This window comes from Neofelis nebulosa, chromosome 5 (assembly GCF_028018385.1).
Source record: "Neofelis nebulosa isolate mNeoNeb1 chromosome 5, mNeoNeb1.pri, whole genome shotgun sequence".
NCBI classification, from domain to species: domain Eukaryota; kingdom Metazoa; phylum Chordata; class Mammalia; order Carnivora; family Felidae; genus Neofelis; species Neofelis nebulosa.
In genome coordinates this window covers 116,868,460-116,884,741 of record NC_080786.1, presented here as the reverse complement: position 1 = coordinate 116,884,741, position 16,282 = coordinate 116,868,460, and the positions used below count along the sequence as shown (strand labels likewise).

General features: G+C 37.1%; 1 protein-coding gene across 3 annotated transcripts in view; it reads left to right on the top strand.

Moving 5' to 3' along the window:
* The window catches only part of NSUN3 (NOP2/Sun RNA methyltransferase 3), a 60,195-nt gene that overhangs the window by 9,941 nt on the left and 33,972 nt on the right, over positions 1-16,282 (top strand). For all 3 annotated transcript variants that reach the window (XR_009262225.1, XM_058731675.1, XM_058731673.1), the window contains exon 3: positions 2,269-2,612. Coding sequence is in view for 2 of the 3 variants with exons in the window: in XM_058731675.1 (XP_058587658.1) it covers positions 2,269-2,612 (344 nt within the window). In the remaining variant the exon portion in view is untranslated. The remainder of the gene's footprint in view (positions 1-2,268; positions 2,613-16,282) is intronic.

Genomic DNA, 16,282 nt, shown 5'->3' with positions numbered 1-16,282 from the left:
ACAACAGTGAGCCTGATGCGGGCCTCGAACTTACACACTGTGAGATCTCCACCTGAGCTGAAGTTGGACACTCAACCAGCTGATATACCCAGGCGCCCCTAGACTACTTTTAATTCCCCAAATGGGAATGTGCCTGTGCATGTGCTATTGCCTTTGCCCTTGAACTTCTTTCTCATTTTGTCCTGTAACTAATTCCTCCTTATCCTTCAAGATTTAACATACTGTATAATATATGAAAATAACTAGCATTCCTAAACTAACTGTCCTTTTATGTACAATAAGGTTGAAAAGAAATATGCAAGATTAATAACCTTTATACTAAGGGATCTAAAAGAAAATGTGAATAAATGCATAAACATATAGTTCAGTGTGTAGACTAACTGCAATAAGGGTGTTAATTCTTCCCAAATTTAGTACATTTAATATAATCCCAGTCAAAGTTTCTATGTTTGCAGATATTTTATAAATTATTAACTGACACACTGATTTCTGAAGTTCATCTGAAAGAATAAACATTCTAAAATCACTTTGGAAATTCTTAAGAAAAAAAAGAGAATAGAGATTTGCTCTGTCAGATATTAACCAGTTGAAAGTGACCTACCTTTGTTAGCTAAAGAGATGGACACATATCAGCCAAGCCACTCCAATCTGTATGAATTATGTTTCTGACCCTTATTTCTCTGTTACTGTGATTCAAAATTGTGAGTAGATTTTCATCCAGTTTGGAGGGTAAGATTAGGATGTACTGAAATGAGAGTTACAGCAGTGACGTTCACAGATTTCCCTTTTGGGTCCATTTTAATGCATTGGTTCCCAAAGTATGGCCCCGAAGATTGGCAACATCATTCTCACTTGAGAGCTTGCTAGAAATGCAAATTCTCAGGTCGCATCTCCGACCCACTGAATCAGAAAGCCCTTGGGTAGGGATCAGCAGTCTTTTATAGACACTGGATGCATGCTAAAGTTTGCAAAGCATGTTCTTAAAAAAAGAGGCTGGGCGCCTGGGTGGCTCAGTCGGTTAAGTGTCCGACTTCAGCTCAGGTCATGATCTTGCGGTTCGTGGGTTCGAGCCCCGCATCAGGCTCTGCTCAGAGCCTGGTACCTGCTTCAGATTCTGTGTCTCCCTCTCTCTGCACCTCCGCACTCACACACACACACACTCTCTCTCTCTCTCTCAAAAAATAAAATGTTAAAAAAAAAAGAAAAAAAGAGGCTGTCATCCTCCAGAATTCCTAAGACAGGTACTGGGTCCTATGATGATGCACCATCATAGTAAGAGGCAGTGAAGGAGAAAGCAGTTTCACATATTAGTCCCCAGTTGAAATTCACATGGCACAATTCCAGTCGCAGGTGTTACATTTCAATCCAGCCATTTCTCACATAGGCAACTCCAGGGTGAGTAGCAGCTGGAATTTATTTAATTGACCATGGTTAATGAGGCTCCCAAATAACTCAGCTAGAAAGGTCAGCTTGTAAATAAATTAAATATTTCCTGCTGTATCATCTGTCAGTTGATGTGAGCTTGTGACTGTTAAGAGATCTAGATATTGGACTGAATAAGAAATTAGGAAGGTAAAATCTGCTGGTGGAGGTGTGTGTGGGGGGCGGGGGTGGGTGGCATGATTTTTAAATCATCCTTGGTTTTGTATCATCTGAGCCATTGAGTGCCTCATTAACTCTGTTACGATAGAGTTGACTATAGTTAGTTTTCCATACTTTGATTTCATGAGAGGAAGACTTTAACACTCACTCCTTTAAACACTCTTTAATGATAGTATTTTTCCTTCCAATATTAGCAGTCTCAGGTTTTAAATTTTGTCTTTATGAAAAACCCTTCCTTGTGCAGAGTGATAGACTGACATCTATTTTGATGTGTTCAGAGGTATGTAAAAACAGACGTGCTTTTGGCAAGATGTTCTGCAGGAAGGGACTAGGCTGAGGCATAGGAGGCATTCCTTTCTGATGCAGATATTAAGGGGCCCCTAAAACCCAATAATCAAAATAAATGATTCCTTAATGGGCACAATTGATGCAAAAGAAAGAAAACCTATGATGAATAAAATGCCAAAGTTTTAAATAAAGGCAGGATGTCATAACACCAGTAGACTGAGCCATATAGTCTGACGCAAAAGGGCAAAGTTGATGGTAATAACCCTGACTCTGAAAAAAAACACAGGTAAGTGTAGACTAAGACCCCATTCACTCAATTACTTACAAAATTATATTGGTGTCTGTAATACTAATGTTTATTTGTTTTTCTATTTCTAGGGATATACTAATAACACCATCATGCTGGCAATATGCTGTCCTTCTTAACCGATTCAATTATTCTTTTGAACTGGAAAAAGATTTACGTTTAAAGGGCTATCACACACTCCTTCAAGGATCTTTACCCTACTATCCCAAATCAATGAAGTGTTACCTTAGTAGAACTCCAGACAGAATGCCTTCAGAAAGACACCAAATTGGAAATCTAAAAAAATACTATCTCCTGAATGCCGCCTCTCTTCTCCCAGTATTGGCTCTGGAGTTAAGAGATGGGGAGAAGGTTCTGGATCTGTGTGCAGCTCCTGGAGGCAAATCAATAGCTCTGCTGCAGTGCGCTTATCCAGGTAGTGTGCTTTTCTTTCAGTAATTGACAACTCTGAAATAGCCATGTATTACAAAATACTTAAAGTACATGGGGAGAAATGTAAGATTGAGTTTGCAGACTTTGGAAGCCTGAAAATCAGGACAGTATGTAGAAGAATGGAAGTTTTAGCTGAGGGAATCAATGTAATAGCATTTTTTTTTCTAGCTAAATACTAGCAGATAATTTTGAACACAACTGCAGCATTTTATAAACACAAATCTGTCAGATAACATGAATCCTGATAAGCCAATAACAAACATTTTTTATTGTTACTTTCATACTTAAGAATCTTGTATTGATACCTTGTCATACTTTTAAGCAACAAAAATATACACATTTAAAACCATTTTTTGTATCATTGGTTATAAGTTCTGTCCAGTAGAAATATAATATGAAGTGTACATAAAATTTTACATTTTTAGGTACTCATTTAAAAAAGGTAGAAAAACACAGTTGAGATTACTTTTAGTAGTACATTGTAGCCCAGTACATCCAAAATATTATTTCAGCATGTAATCAAAATAAAAGTTATTAATGAAGTATTTTGCATTCTAATTTTCTTAGAATGTCTTTAAAGTGGATATTTTAAAGCACATTTCAGTTTGGACTAGCTACCACCTTCTAAGGGGTTATAGTCACATGTGGCAAACGGGGATGGTGTTAGACAATGCAGTTCTAAAAGATTTTGAAAAGTTCTTTGGAAGTAACTTGTTACTATTAGTACAAAAATGATGAAATGTATTTAAATGTACATTTTTATAAATATTAAAAGTAATGAGTCAACATTCATCAAAAATTCTTTTCTTAATTAGATGATGAGACTGTTTCAAAAAATTATTTCAGATTTCCCTAGATAAATATTACTTACAGCTTGAGAAGACAGGGTTTAGCAACAGTTACGTCTGGTTTTTGTTTGATGTTTTTATTTTTATAAATGTAAATGCCTTTGTTCATAGAGATAAGATGATGGAAATGGTGGAAATTGTGTTACAGTAATTTCACTAAGCTCTTTAAACTCTTGAGTTATGACCCCAGATCACACAGATATTTTTAATCAAGCATTATTTTAATGATCTGTTAGGCGAGCACTCTTCGGTCTGCTTTTGATATTGTTGAAGGCAAGGGATTACAAACCATCTCAATTACAAAAGGCTACATCGCCTAGTTGTTTAACTCATTTACTTTCTCAGCCAGGGTACCCATGTGTTTAACTGCCTTTGGTGCTTTGGAAGTTTTTACACCCTGGCACAATTTGCAGTAATAAGATTCTGGATGGGTGGGAAGCATGCTCCTCAGTTATGAGGTTGGTGAAGGGTCGTTGTGAAAAGAGATGCCCTGGTGTTCTGCTTTAGAAAGTTGATGATCTGAAATTGATTCTTCTTCTTCTTCTTCCTTCTTCCTTTTTCCTTCTTCCTTCTTCCCTGTTCTCCTTCTTCTTCTTCTTCTTCTTCTTCTTCTTCTTCTTCTTCTTCTTCTATGTTTATTTTTTTATTTTGAGAGAGTGAGTGCACTAGTTAGGGGGGTGGGTGGGCAGAGAAAGGGAGAGAGAGTGCTAAGCGGGCTCCATACACTGTCAGCACAGAGCCTGAGGCAGGGTTCAACCTGACAATTGTGAGATCATGACCTGAGCTGAAATCAAGAGTCAGACACTTAACTGCTTAACAGACCGAGCCTCCCAAGTGCCCCTGAAAATCGATTTCCTTTAAAACTGTCCAAGCTTCCTTATCCCTTAGAAAGTTGTTATATATCCCTAGGGCATACATATCCCAGTTTGAAGACCAATTTATATCTTCCTTATTTTTTTTTTTTAATTTATATCTTCCTTTGAGGGCACTCCCTGTTGAAATAGATTTCAAAAACTTTTATGAGAATTGTGAATCCAGTTGTACTAGTCATTGGTATGAATATGTATTTAGGAGAAAACATGCTGTGTGTTTTCGAATTGTGGTTAAACCTCCATTATTGAAGCTTGCTATATTTTTTAATGTAAGAAATCACAACCAAAGAGATCATTTTGTAAGGTATAATAAATATAATAATGACCTGAAGGTTTATGGAATCATGTGTCATAAGGAATATTTTTATTTTCACTCTTTTTGTGTTCTTTTGACAGTATTCTTATTTTGGCTGTTACATCAGTTTTGAATATAGAATTTTTAGTATTGTAAAAAAATGGAAGAGAAATGTTGAATTTGGGTACCATTTTGAAGAGAGCATTTTAATCCTAAATTATCCTCATTAGTAGGTAGGCTATAAATATTTTACATACTTATGATAGGGAAGGTAATTTGATTAGGAATCTGAATGCAAACTGATATTCTAGGAGTTTGAAGTGGGGAAGAATCTTCCTGTTCTTACATCAAGGGCAATGAACTACAGGCAGTGTTCCAAGTAAAGTAGCTTTTCATCTAAGTAGGACTAATGATAATGGTTTAGTAAGAAGTACAGATGTCTTCATGCTGATGCTCAAAGCCCAAATTAGGTTAGCTACAGTGCTTGAATTTGGAATGCAGAAGCAATGCTAAAATAAGCTTTTAAAAGCAAAACCTATAATGATGGCTGCAACTAAATGTGCATTTATACAATGAATTTCTTTAGATCAGCACTGGCCTTTATTCTGGGCCAAGAGGCTCACAGCTTTGAATGATTAAAAAGCTCATATTTTAGGATGATTAAGGAAATTAGTGTAGTTCTCTTTTGGTCCAGCTGCACCCACCTGTTAGCACAGTGATGGATTGTGCCATTGTTTTTTTGTTGTTGTTTTTGTTTTTGTCAACACAGCCTTTGTTATGTCCTGGTCTTGGTGGAAAAAGAGCAAAGAATTCTACTCTAAATAGGAAGGCATTAACATACTAAGAATGACCTAGCTTGGTAGAGTGGCTTCATCAACTTTCTGGCTGAGGGCTGTATCCTTCCATGGAATTCTCTTTGCTGTCAGTAATACCTTTGCCATCTAAGTTAGCCTTTGGTGGTAGAAAAGGTGAGAAAGACTCCTTTCTTTACTGAATTGCTTTTATTCTGCTTCCTGCTTCCTTTTAGGCCTCCAGGCCTTTTACACACCCTACAGATACCACTTTTCTCTACCTCTTGCCCTGCTTGCTTTTTCATCAGATTTTCACTCAGGAATCAACTTTCTTAGAAAGCCTTCCAGAACTCCCTGAATTAGGTGCACTTTTTATTTATTTTGTTAGTAATAAAAACATTTTGGAATACCTAGTATGTGCCAAGGACTGTGTTAATCACATTGCATAAATCAAAATTTCTGTATAAATACGTTTATGAAATCCTAGGGCTCTGAGGAACACAGTGTGACTATCTCTGGTGTGCATGATCTTAATTTAACCCTGCAGTCACATTAGTTGGGCACTGTTATCCCCATTTTAAAGATGAAACCAAGACAAAGAGAAGTTAACCTAAATTGTCCTAGGTAAGTGGCAGAGAGCTGTGCTCTGAACTCAGGTTTTCACGAATGTGCACTTGACTCTGTTTTGAGGTCTCCTGATGTTACCAGAATCCTCCATTAGACAGCCTCTTGAGAATAGCGCAAGTTCTCACTGGTGTGTGCAGCTGCTAGCACCATGCCCATTCCGTAACAGGTACTTAGTAAACCAGGATCTTGATGTGGGTGTATTCTCAAGTGTATTTTAATCTGTCATCAACCATGTTTTAACATATTTGTTGTTACCATTTTGTTCTTTTGTGAATTTGTAACATTGCTTTCAGATATCTGGGAGAACCTTATCATTAGCTTTCATAGCACTTGTAATACATGGACAATATTATTATTTCAATATTTGTGTTGAGAGGAAAATCTAATTCCTCAGACAATCATAATTAGGGCTTATGGCTCTAAGGAATAATGAACAGAAATGAAAATAGGCAGAATTGTTTTCTTTTTTTTCTTTTCAAGTTAGTTGCACCAAAATAAATTAATAAATGAAACTATCAGCTTCAGTTTCTTTCCATGGACGAAGGCTACCATATATAGATGTAAAGCTTCAATGACTTTTGCAAGTATTTGTTAAATTCACTTCCTTTCCTGCTTAGATGAAAAATTACCAAGAGTTGGTTTATTTTTGACAATTTAAGCTTGAAGTTAATTCTGCTTCAAAGTAGAAAGTCTTAGTATTATATATATATATATATATATATATATATATATATATATATATACACACACACGCATATTATATACATATACATATATATACACATATGTACATATATATAATATATAGTATTATATATATGTATATATATATATGAGACTTGGGTTGTGATGTCTTATATATTACATATTTTAAAAAAGTTTAACCAATCTAAGATTTTTAAAATAAAATCTACATCTACACCAAACAGTAATACAACATAAAGCTATATTTGAACTAAGAGGTATTTTAAAATGCTATGTTGAGAATCTTGACAAAAGCTATAATTTAATGAAAAACTGACCTGATTTTCAGTTTTAGCAATTCATTCTTTATTATAATGTCATGTTTCAAATCAAGTTAGCTGCATTTAGTGAGCACATACTACACATGAAAGGCATTGGATGTGAAGGTGTGGAGATGTGAAGGATATAGAAGTAACTAAGACTTCGGTTCTTGCAGAATGACAAACTAGATCTCCTAACGAAGCCTCCCACTGAAAACAACTAAGAAATGTAAGATATAATATTAAAGAAAAACACAGTCAATGATCTCTAAATACTCAGTGACCAAAATCTAAGAGATAATGGGAACCTAGGAGATCAACTAAGCATTGAAGCTACCTTTTCACTTGACAGCATTTGCTTAACCTGAAAAATTTGCATGTTGCTTTTCATTACTTCCTGAAAATGTAAGAATAGAAGACTGAGCCTCCCCAAGAGAGCATCTACTAGGAGGTTAACTTACATAAAGCTGAGATTCCAAAATGGTATACCCTCCATGTAAGGTAAACTAGGAAGAAATTGTCCTCTCCAAGGGATTGAAAGGAAAACCATCTGTCTTCAACTTTGATGATGAGAGCAGAAGAACTCTCTGAATTTGTGTAAGCACAACTAAGCCAGTGTAGACCATTATAGTCAAGTTGTAGAACACTGAAAATAAAGAGAAGATCTTAATAGCAGTCAAGTGGACATTTTACCTTCAAAAGACAACCACCTGAAGATTGACCTTTGAGAGTAACAATGGAAACTAGCATTCAGAGGAATGCTATTTTCAATGTCCTAAGAAAAGATGACTGCAAATCCAGAAACATATTCACCAAAATATCTTTGAAGAGCAAAAGTAAAATGGACATGGTTTTTAGACAAAGAGAGAGACAGTATAAGTTTGTTACCAATGATTCTGAAGGATGTGCTTCAGGAAGAAGGAAAGCCATTGTAGATGGATGATAAAACATACAAGAAAAAATGAAGAACAAAGATGAGGGGAAATATATGGGAAGAATCTGCCATTGACTGTAGAAGACAATGATAATAATTTGTGCAGTTAAAAAAGGTAAGCCCAAATAAAACCCAAATACACAGTAATAATAGCATCTAGTTTGAGAAGGAGAATTAAAAGATTCTTATATCTTTTAGGAAAAATGGTAAAGGTTGACTTAATGTAGATTTTTTTTTTTACATATGCATGTTAAAATCTTTAGGTTTACTAATAAAATAATGAAAATGGAATGTAAAACATTTAAACCAGAAAAAGGGAGAAGTGGAATGAAAAATAATTAGAGACATGTTTTTCTCCTTTGAGTCTCTTAGTATCTGATGGGGACAAAGTGTGACTTTAGGGAGCTGCCTTGGCCCCATTTTCCGCTCCACCACAGATATGTTTGGCTTCACCTTTACTGTCATTCCTCACGTCAGGGCTGGAGACACCTGAATTGTTTCCAGACTGGAGAAACCCTAGAAAAGATTCATGCTATTCCTGCGGGTATCTGCTGCTGATGTTACTACTGCCACAAACTGAGGAGCCTCCAGATAGCGGCCAGCTGACCAGCAGAAATCACCACACTTAAGTGGTTGCTGTAACTGGCCTTGGGACTCTCTGGCTAGGGCCAGGTAGCACAGACCTGAAGTGTGTGGGAGTTAGCAGCTATTGAGAGGGACTTTAACCAGGGAGAGGCAGGAGGCAGGAAGATGCCAGCAGATTCATTGTTCTTCCTCCCTATATTGTTAAACCCCATAGTTTCTTCCAAGGCTCAGTATTTTCAGACTGTGGACATATCCTGAGAGACTGACCAGTGCTGTAGCCAGCTTGATTGCAAACCCTTTTACATTTGTGCTCTCCCTTTGCATGATTTACTTCCTTTTTTCTCTCACTCTGACTTCCTTGGGATTGCATCCCCTCCGTAACAAACTTTTGTCTTAGGTTGTTTTCTAGTGATTTCAAGCTTTTAGACAAGAGCTTTTAGCCTGTCCATAAGCTGCCTTAGCAAATCCTTTAATGCCTCCCAAAATAAACATGTAAACTAATTTTTTAAAATTTAAATCTATGTTAGTTAACATATAATAATTTCAAGAATAGAATTTAGTGATTCATCACTTACATATAGCATCTAGTGCTCATCCCAACAAGTGTTCTCTTTAATGCGCCTTACCCCTTTAGCCCTTTATATTATATTACATTAACATATAATAATTTCAAGAATAGAATTTAGTGATTCATCACTTACATATAACATCTAGTGCACATGCCAACAAGTGTTCTCCTTAATGCGCTTTACCCCTTTAGCCCTTTCCCCACCCAACACCCTTCCAGCAACCCTCAGTTTGTTCTCTGTATTTAAGAGCCTCTTATGGTCAGTTTTGCTGATTGTTTCCTTCACTGTGCAGAGGCTTTTTATCTTAATGAGGTCTCAATAGTTCATTTTTGCTTTTGTTTCCCTTGCCTCTGGAGACTGTCTACTAAGAAGTTGCTGTGGCTGAGGTCAAAGAGGTTGTTGCCTGTTTTCTCCTCTAGGATTTTGATGGCTTCCTGTCATATGTTTAGGTCTTTCGTCTGTTTTGAGTTTATTTTTGTGTATGATGTAAGAACGTGGTTCAGGTTCATTCCTCTGCATGTTGCTGTCCATTTTTCCCAGCACCACTTGCTGAAGAGATTGTGTTTTTCCATTCAATATTCTTTACTTCTTTGTCAAAGATTAGTTGGCCATATGTTTGTGGATCCATTTCTGGGTTCTCTGTTCTGTTCCATTGATCTATGTGTCTGTTCTTATGCCAGTACCATACTGTCTTGATTACAGCTTTGTAATACAGCTTGAAGTCCGGGATTGTGATGCTTCCAGCTTTGGTTTTCTTTTTCAGGATTGCTTTGGCTATTCGGGGTCTTTTCTGATTCCATACAAATTTTAGGATTGTTTGTTCTAGCTGTGTGAAAAATGCTGGTATTATTTTGATAGGGATTGCATTGAATGTGTAGATTGTTTTGGGTAATATTGACATTTTAACAATATCTGTTCTTCCAATCCATGAGCATGGAATGTTTTTTTCACTTCTTTGTGTCTTCAGTTTCTTTCATAAACTCTCTATAGTTTTCAGTGTATAGATTTTTCACCTTTTGGTTAGGTTTATTCCTAGGTATTTTATGTTTTTTGGTGCAATTGTAAATGGGATCGATTCCTTAATTTCTCTTTCTGCTGCTTCATTATTGGTGTATAGAAATAAAATCAATTTCTGTACATTGATTTTATATCCTGCAACTTTGTTCAATTCATGTATCAGTTCTAGCATTTTTGGTGGATTCTTTTGGGTTTTCCACACAAAGTATCATGTCATCTGCAAAGAGTGAAAGTTTGACTTCCTCGTGATTTGGATGCCTTTTATTTCTTTCTGTTGACTGATTGCCAACACTGTGTTGAATAACATTGGTGAGAGTGGACATCCTTGTCATGTTGGGAGGAAAGCTGTCAGTTTTTTCCCATTGAGGATATTAGTGGTGGGTCTTTCATATATGGCCTTTATGATCTTGAGGTATGATCCCTCTATCCCTACTTTGAGGGTTTTTATCAAGAAAGTATGCTGTATTTTGTCAAATCCTACTGACCATAGTGAATAATTCTTTTAACGTATTGTTGGATCCAGTTTGCTAGTATCTTGTTGAGAATTTTTGCATCCATGTTTTTCAGGGAAATTGTCCTGTAATTCTCCTTTTTAGTGGGATCTCTGTCTGGTTTTGGAATCAAGGTAATGCTGGCTTCATAGAATGAGTTTGGAAGTTTTCCTTCCATTTCAATTTTTGGGAACAACTTCAAAAGAATAGGTATTGACTTTAATACCTATTAAATGAGTGGTAGAATTCCCATGGGAAGCCACCTGGCCCTGGACTCTTGTTTGTTGGGGGATTTTTGATTACTGATTCAATTTCTTTACTGGTTATGGGTCTGTTCAAATTTTCTATTCCTGTTTCAGTTTTGGTAGTTTATATATTTCTAGGAATTTGTCTATTTTTTCCAGATTGCCCAATTTGTTGGCATATAATTGCTCATAATATTCTCTTATCATTGTTGGTATTTCTGTTGTGTTGGTTGTGATCTCTCTTCTTTCATTTGAAACACATAAACTAAATTGAAAAAGAGTATACTACCCATGCAAATGCAAATAAGGTGACTTTCTTTTCAAAAAAATTTTTTTTAATTTTTATTATTTTTTTAAGACAGAAAGAGAGAGCAGTGATAGGGGGAAGGGCAGAGAGAGAGGGAGACACAGAATCCAAAGCAGGCTCCAGGCTCTGAGCTGTCAGCACATAGCCTGACGCGGGTCTCGAACTCACAAATCGTGAGATCATGACCTGAGCCAAAGTCAGATGCCTAACTGACCGAGCCACCCAGGCACCCCTTTAAGGTAATTTTCTACTCTTTTCTGCTCCTCACAAAATTGATGCCATCTCCTGAGCACTTTCTGTATAGAAGTCACGGCACACTGGTAGTAGGAAAGGTAAGCAAAACACACACAAACCTCTATCCTAAGACAAATTATGGTAAGTACTGTAAGAGAGGTTTGAAGTATATATGAGAAGTGGACAAGTCAGTCAAATTTAGTGGAGCACAGAGTATGTTGATAAAATAGCAGGAGGTCGCAAAATTGAAAGGTTGTCGTGAGAGCTTATTATCACAGACCTTGAAATAAATCACTAGTTTGAACTTTAATGGATGATGGGAAATCATTAAAAGTTTTTAATCCTGGAGTGGCAATCAAAAAACAACAACATATGTGTAGATATATATAGATTTGTAAATGCATATATATTTATACAGATATATATTTGAGCAAAGGGTTTACAAAAATATTTCCCCTCTACATTAGAATTTCACCTTCATTTAGTACTCCAGCTTTGTTTCCCTGGTAACCGGACATATTGTCACTATGTTTCCAGGCAACATTGCTCATGATAAAAAAGACCCTGAAGGGTAAAATCCATGTGCACTTGGAGAAAGAATAAATAAGCCCAGAGATCTCATGGGGATGCCCTGACTGGGCCTTCCTGAGTGCACTGATTCTTGTAACTTGGCATGTCCCTCATGGGGATCCTGGAAGCTGTGCCTATAGAGTTGTTAGAGGAGATCTTGTCTCCTATGGGACATGAAGCTTTTAAGCCAGGACAGCTCCTACACCTGCCCAGTGTGAATCTTATCATCTTGCACCTAAATTACCAACTGTGAGGATTGCCCAAGGTCTTCCATGAAAGAGGAGTGTCTCACCCTGCCCTCTTGGCAAGCTGTGATTCCTGTGGGATGAGGCCAGACATGGCCTGCATGAATGTTGAGCTGAGTCAGACCTGAAAATCTAGTCTGAATAGACTGCCTTGAATAAGACCAAAAAACCTAGAAATTATAAAAGTGGTATGATTGACTATTAAAAAATTGTGAAACTTATCTTAGAATTAAGATACTACAAATAAATTCAGAATGCAATTTAGGAAAGATTTGCAGATCACATGGCAGATAGAGAGTTAGTATCTATGCTATGAAAATATCTCTTACCTAGTAGAAAAAAATACAAATAGTGGAACAGGAAAAAAAAAAAGACAAAGAATAAGAATAATCATTGACAGAAAAGCAAAACCAAATGGCAAATGGAAAATTAAAAGATAATTGTGTTATAGGTCAAGGATTATACTACAACATCCCATCTCGTGTTATACTACAACGCCACTTTGATAATAACACTTCTTGTGGGAGTTTGCTGGAAGGACCGGGTAATATTTACTAAAAGTAAAAAAATTCCCCTGCCCTAACCTATCCATTTCTCTGGAACTGTCTCATAATAATAAAATCATATTATAATAGGATAACTGTATAAAGATGTTTACTGTGCTTTATTAGTGACAGCGACGTGAATGCCCAATGATTGGTAATGGATAAATAAAGGATGGCATCTCCATCTCATGTACTATTTAGCAGCCTTTAACAATTACTTCTATTTCTACCTGTTGACTTGGTATTGTTTCTTTTAAAGTGTTGGCATAGTATATGTGGAAAACGAGGCTTATATTGGGTTGATAATTGAAGTTCCTTTTGATGGGCAGCTGGTGGAGAGGGTAGATGAAAAATGAGATGCAACAACTCGAGGATAATATATAATTCCACTTATATAAGTTTTATATGAGTATACACATAAAGCAATGTGGTGTGATTATCAAAATGTTAAATGGTTACCTGAAGACAATTGGTTTGAGGTAATTTTTGATGTTCTTTGTACTTTTGTGCATTTGAAAATATGCCTGTAAGGGTGCCTAAGTGGCTCAGTCAGTTTAGCCTCTGACTCTTGATTTCAGCTCAGGTCATGATCTCATGGTTTGGTTCATGAGTTTGAGCCCCATGTCAGGCTCTGTGCTGATGGTGTGGAGCCTGCTTAGGATTCTCCCCCTCTCTCTCTGCCCCTCCCCTGCACTTACACATTCTCTCGCTCGTTGTAAATAAATAAATAAACTTTAAAACATATGCTTGTATTTATAGATTATATATTTATATATATATATATATATCATATAACTTCTATGATATATATAAATATATACAAACATGTAAAATAGCTGTTGGTGAAGATGTGGAAAAAGGGGAAACCTTTTGTACTGTTGATGGGAATTCAAACTGGTACAGCCACTCAAAAACAGCATGGAGGGTTCTCAAAAAATTAAAAATAGAACTACCCTACGACCCAGCAATTGCACTACTTGGTATTTATCCAGAGGATACAGGAGTGCTGATTTGAAGGGCCACATGTACCCCAATGTTTATAGCAGTGCTATCAACAATAGCCAAATCACAGAAAGAGCCCAAGTGTCCCATCGACTGATGAATGGATGAAGAAGATGTATATATACACAATGGAATAGTACTCAGTGATTGAAAAAAAATGAGATACTGCCATTTTCAATAACATGCGTGGAACTAGAGTGTGTTATGCTAAGCGAAATAAGTCAGAGAAAGACAAATGTATGATTTCGCTCATGGGGAACTTAACAGACACAGCAGAAGAAAATAATGCTCCTGAAACTAATACTACACTCTATGTTAACTAACTTGAATTTAAATAAATAAAATTTTTAAGTGATTAAATTAATTTTAAGAAAATGTGTACTTAGGGGTGCCTGGGGTCGCTCAGTTGGTTAAGCCTCCAACTTAGCTTAGGTCATGGTTTCATGGTTTATGAATTTGAGCCCCATGTTGGCTCTGTGCTGACAGCTCAGAGCCTGAGGCCTTCAGGTTCTGTGTGGCTCTCTCTCTCTCTCTCTCTGTGCCTCTCTCTCTGCCTCTCTCTCTGCCTGCCTCTGCCCCACTTGTGTGCATGTGCTCTCTCTCTCAAAAATAAATAAACATTAAAAAGATATGTACATATATATTTAAATAAAGGAAAGACAAATCACTATTTCACTAGGCAATAAACCATTTATAGGTGCCTTCTAGAGTGAGAAGCAGTATATAGCATGATGCTTAAGAGGTGCTTAACGATAGGTAGGGCTCTGGAACTGTCTGGATTTCTGGTTCTGAACTTAGGCAAATTACTTAACCTCTCATGGTCTAATAGGTTTCCTTATTAGTAAAATATAAATAACAATAAAAGTACCATGGGGAGCCTGGATGGCTCAGTCCTTGGGCATCAGACTTTGGCCCAGGTCATGATCTCATGGTTCATGAGTTCAAGTCCCATGTCAGGCTTTGTGCTGACAGCTCAGAGCCTGGAGCCTGCTTCGGATTCTGTATCTCTATCTCTGTCCCTCCCCTGCTCACGCTTGCTTTCTCTCTCTCTCTCTCTCTCCTCCTCAAAAATAAATTAAAAAAAATTTTTTTTTAGTTTTAAAAAAAGTACCTACCTCAGGTTTGTGAGGATTAAATGTGACCCTACATGTAAAGTTTTTGTTTTTGATTTTTTTTTTTAATGTTTATTTATTTAGGGGGAAAGAGCATATGAGCTGGGGTGGAGCAGAGAGAGAAAGAGAGAATCCCAAGCAGGCTCCACGCTGTCAGCGTGAAGCCAGATGTGGGGTTTGATCCCACGAACCTTGAGATGACCTGAGCTGTAATCAAGAGTTGGATGCTTGACTAACTGAGACACCCAGGCCCTCCCCCTGACATGTAAAGTTTTTAGAGCAAGGCCTAGCGCTTGATAAGGACTCAAGAATTGTTAATAATCATAAACAGTTGTTACTACTACTTTTGCAGTCCTATGCTAGAAATACTACTAAAGTATCACGTTTTAAACTGAACAGGTTTTTAAGGCAGCCAGTGTAGAGGAGATAAAATTTTGCTGAGACTGACATAAAACAGGTTAGTATAAGTAAAGCATATAAATTTTGTTTAATAGAATTGTACATGTATATGGGAGTTGCCACAAGAAAACAAAGATCCAAAAAAGTGGCCAAGTCTAAGTGCTTATATTACTAGGTTGAACATAAAGTGCCAGTTGTGGAAAAGTAACCTATGTGGGGGAGAAGACAGGAAGAATTTTTAACAAGGTCTATTTGTGCAGATTTCTCTGGGCCCTAACTCCTCATTTCTTGATGATCAGAATATTTCTTTCCTTCTGGTATAGGGAGAGTGTCTGTCATGTGAGAGTTCATCTCCGGCTTTCAGGAAGAAAAAGGAAGGCAGAGATGCTCTTTGTGCATTTGCTGTTATTCAGGTGCCTTTAACTCAAAATAATCAACAGGGCAAAGTGGCATGTTTTAGAGATGCATGTTCTGAATCCCTTCACTAGGTATAATATCCATTTGACACAAAAGGAAACTGAGACTCTTAAAGAAAGCTAAGAAACTTCCCCAGAGTCTTATAGCTCATAACTTGAGCCCATGATTTCCCATAGAGCCAACAGCACTTTATGTGTCTTTTCCCATATACCATATACTTTCTTTTACTTAATATGTTCTTTCCTGGAAGGAGAAAGAAGAAAGAAAAGGGGAAGGGACAGGAGGGGAGGAGAGGTAGAAAGGGAAGGGAAAGGAAGAGAAGGAGTAAAGGAAAAGAAGGAAAGGAAAGGGGAGAAGGAAGGAAGGAAAGAAAGGAAAACTGGGGTGCCTGGGTGGCTCGGTTGGTTAAGCATCCAACTTTGGCTCAGGTCATCATCTCAGGGTTGATGGATTCGAGCCCCATCTTGGGCTTGGTGCTGATGGCTCGGAGCCTGGAACCTGCTTCAGATTCTGTGTCTCCCTCTCTCTGCTCCTCCCCCACTCA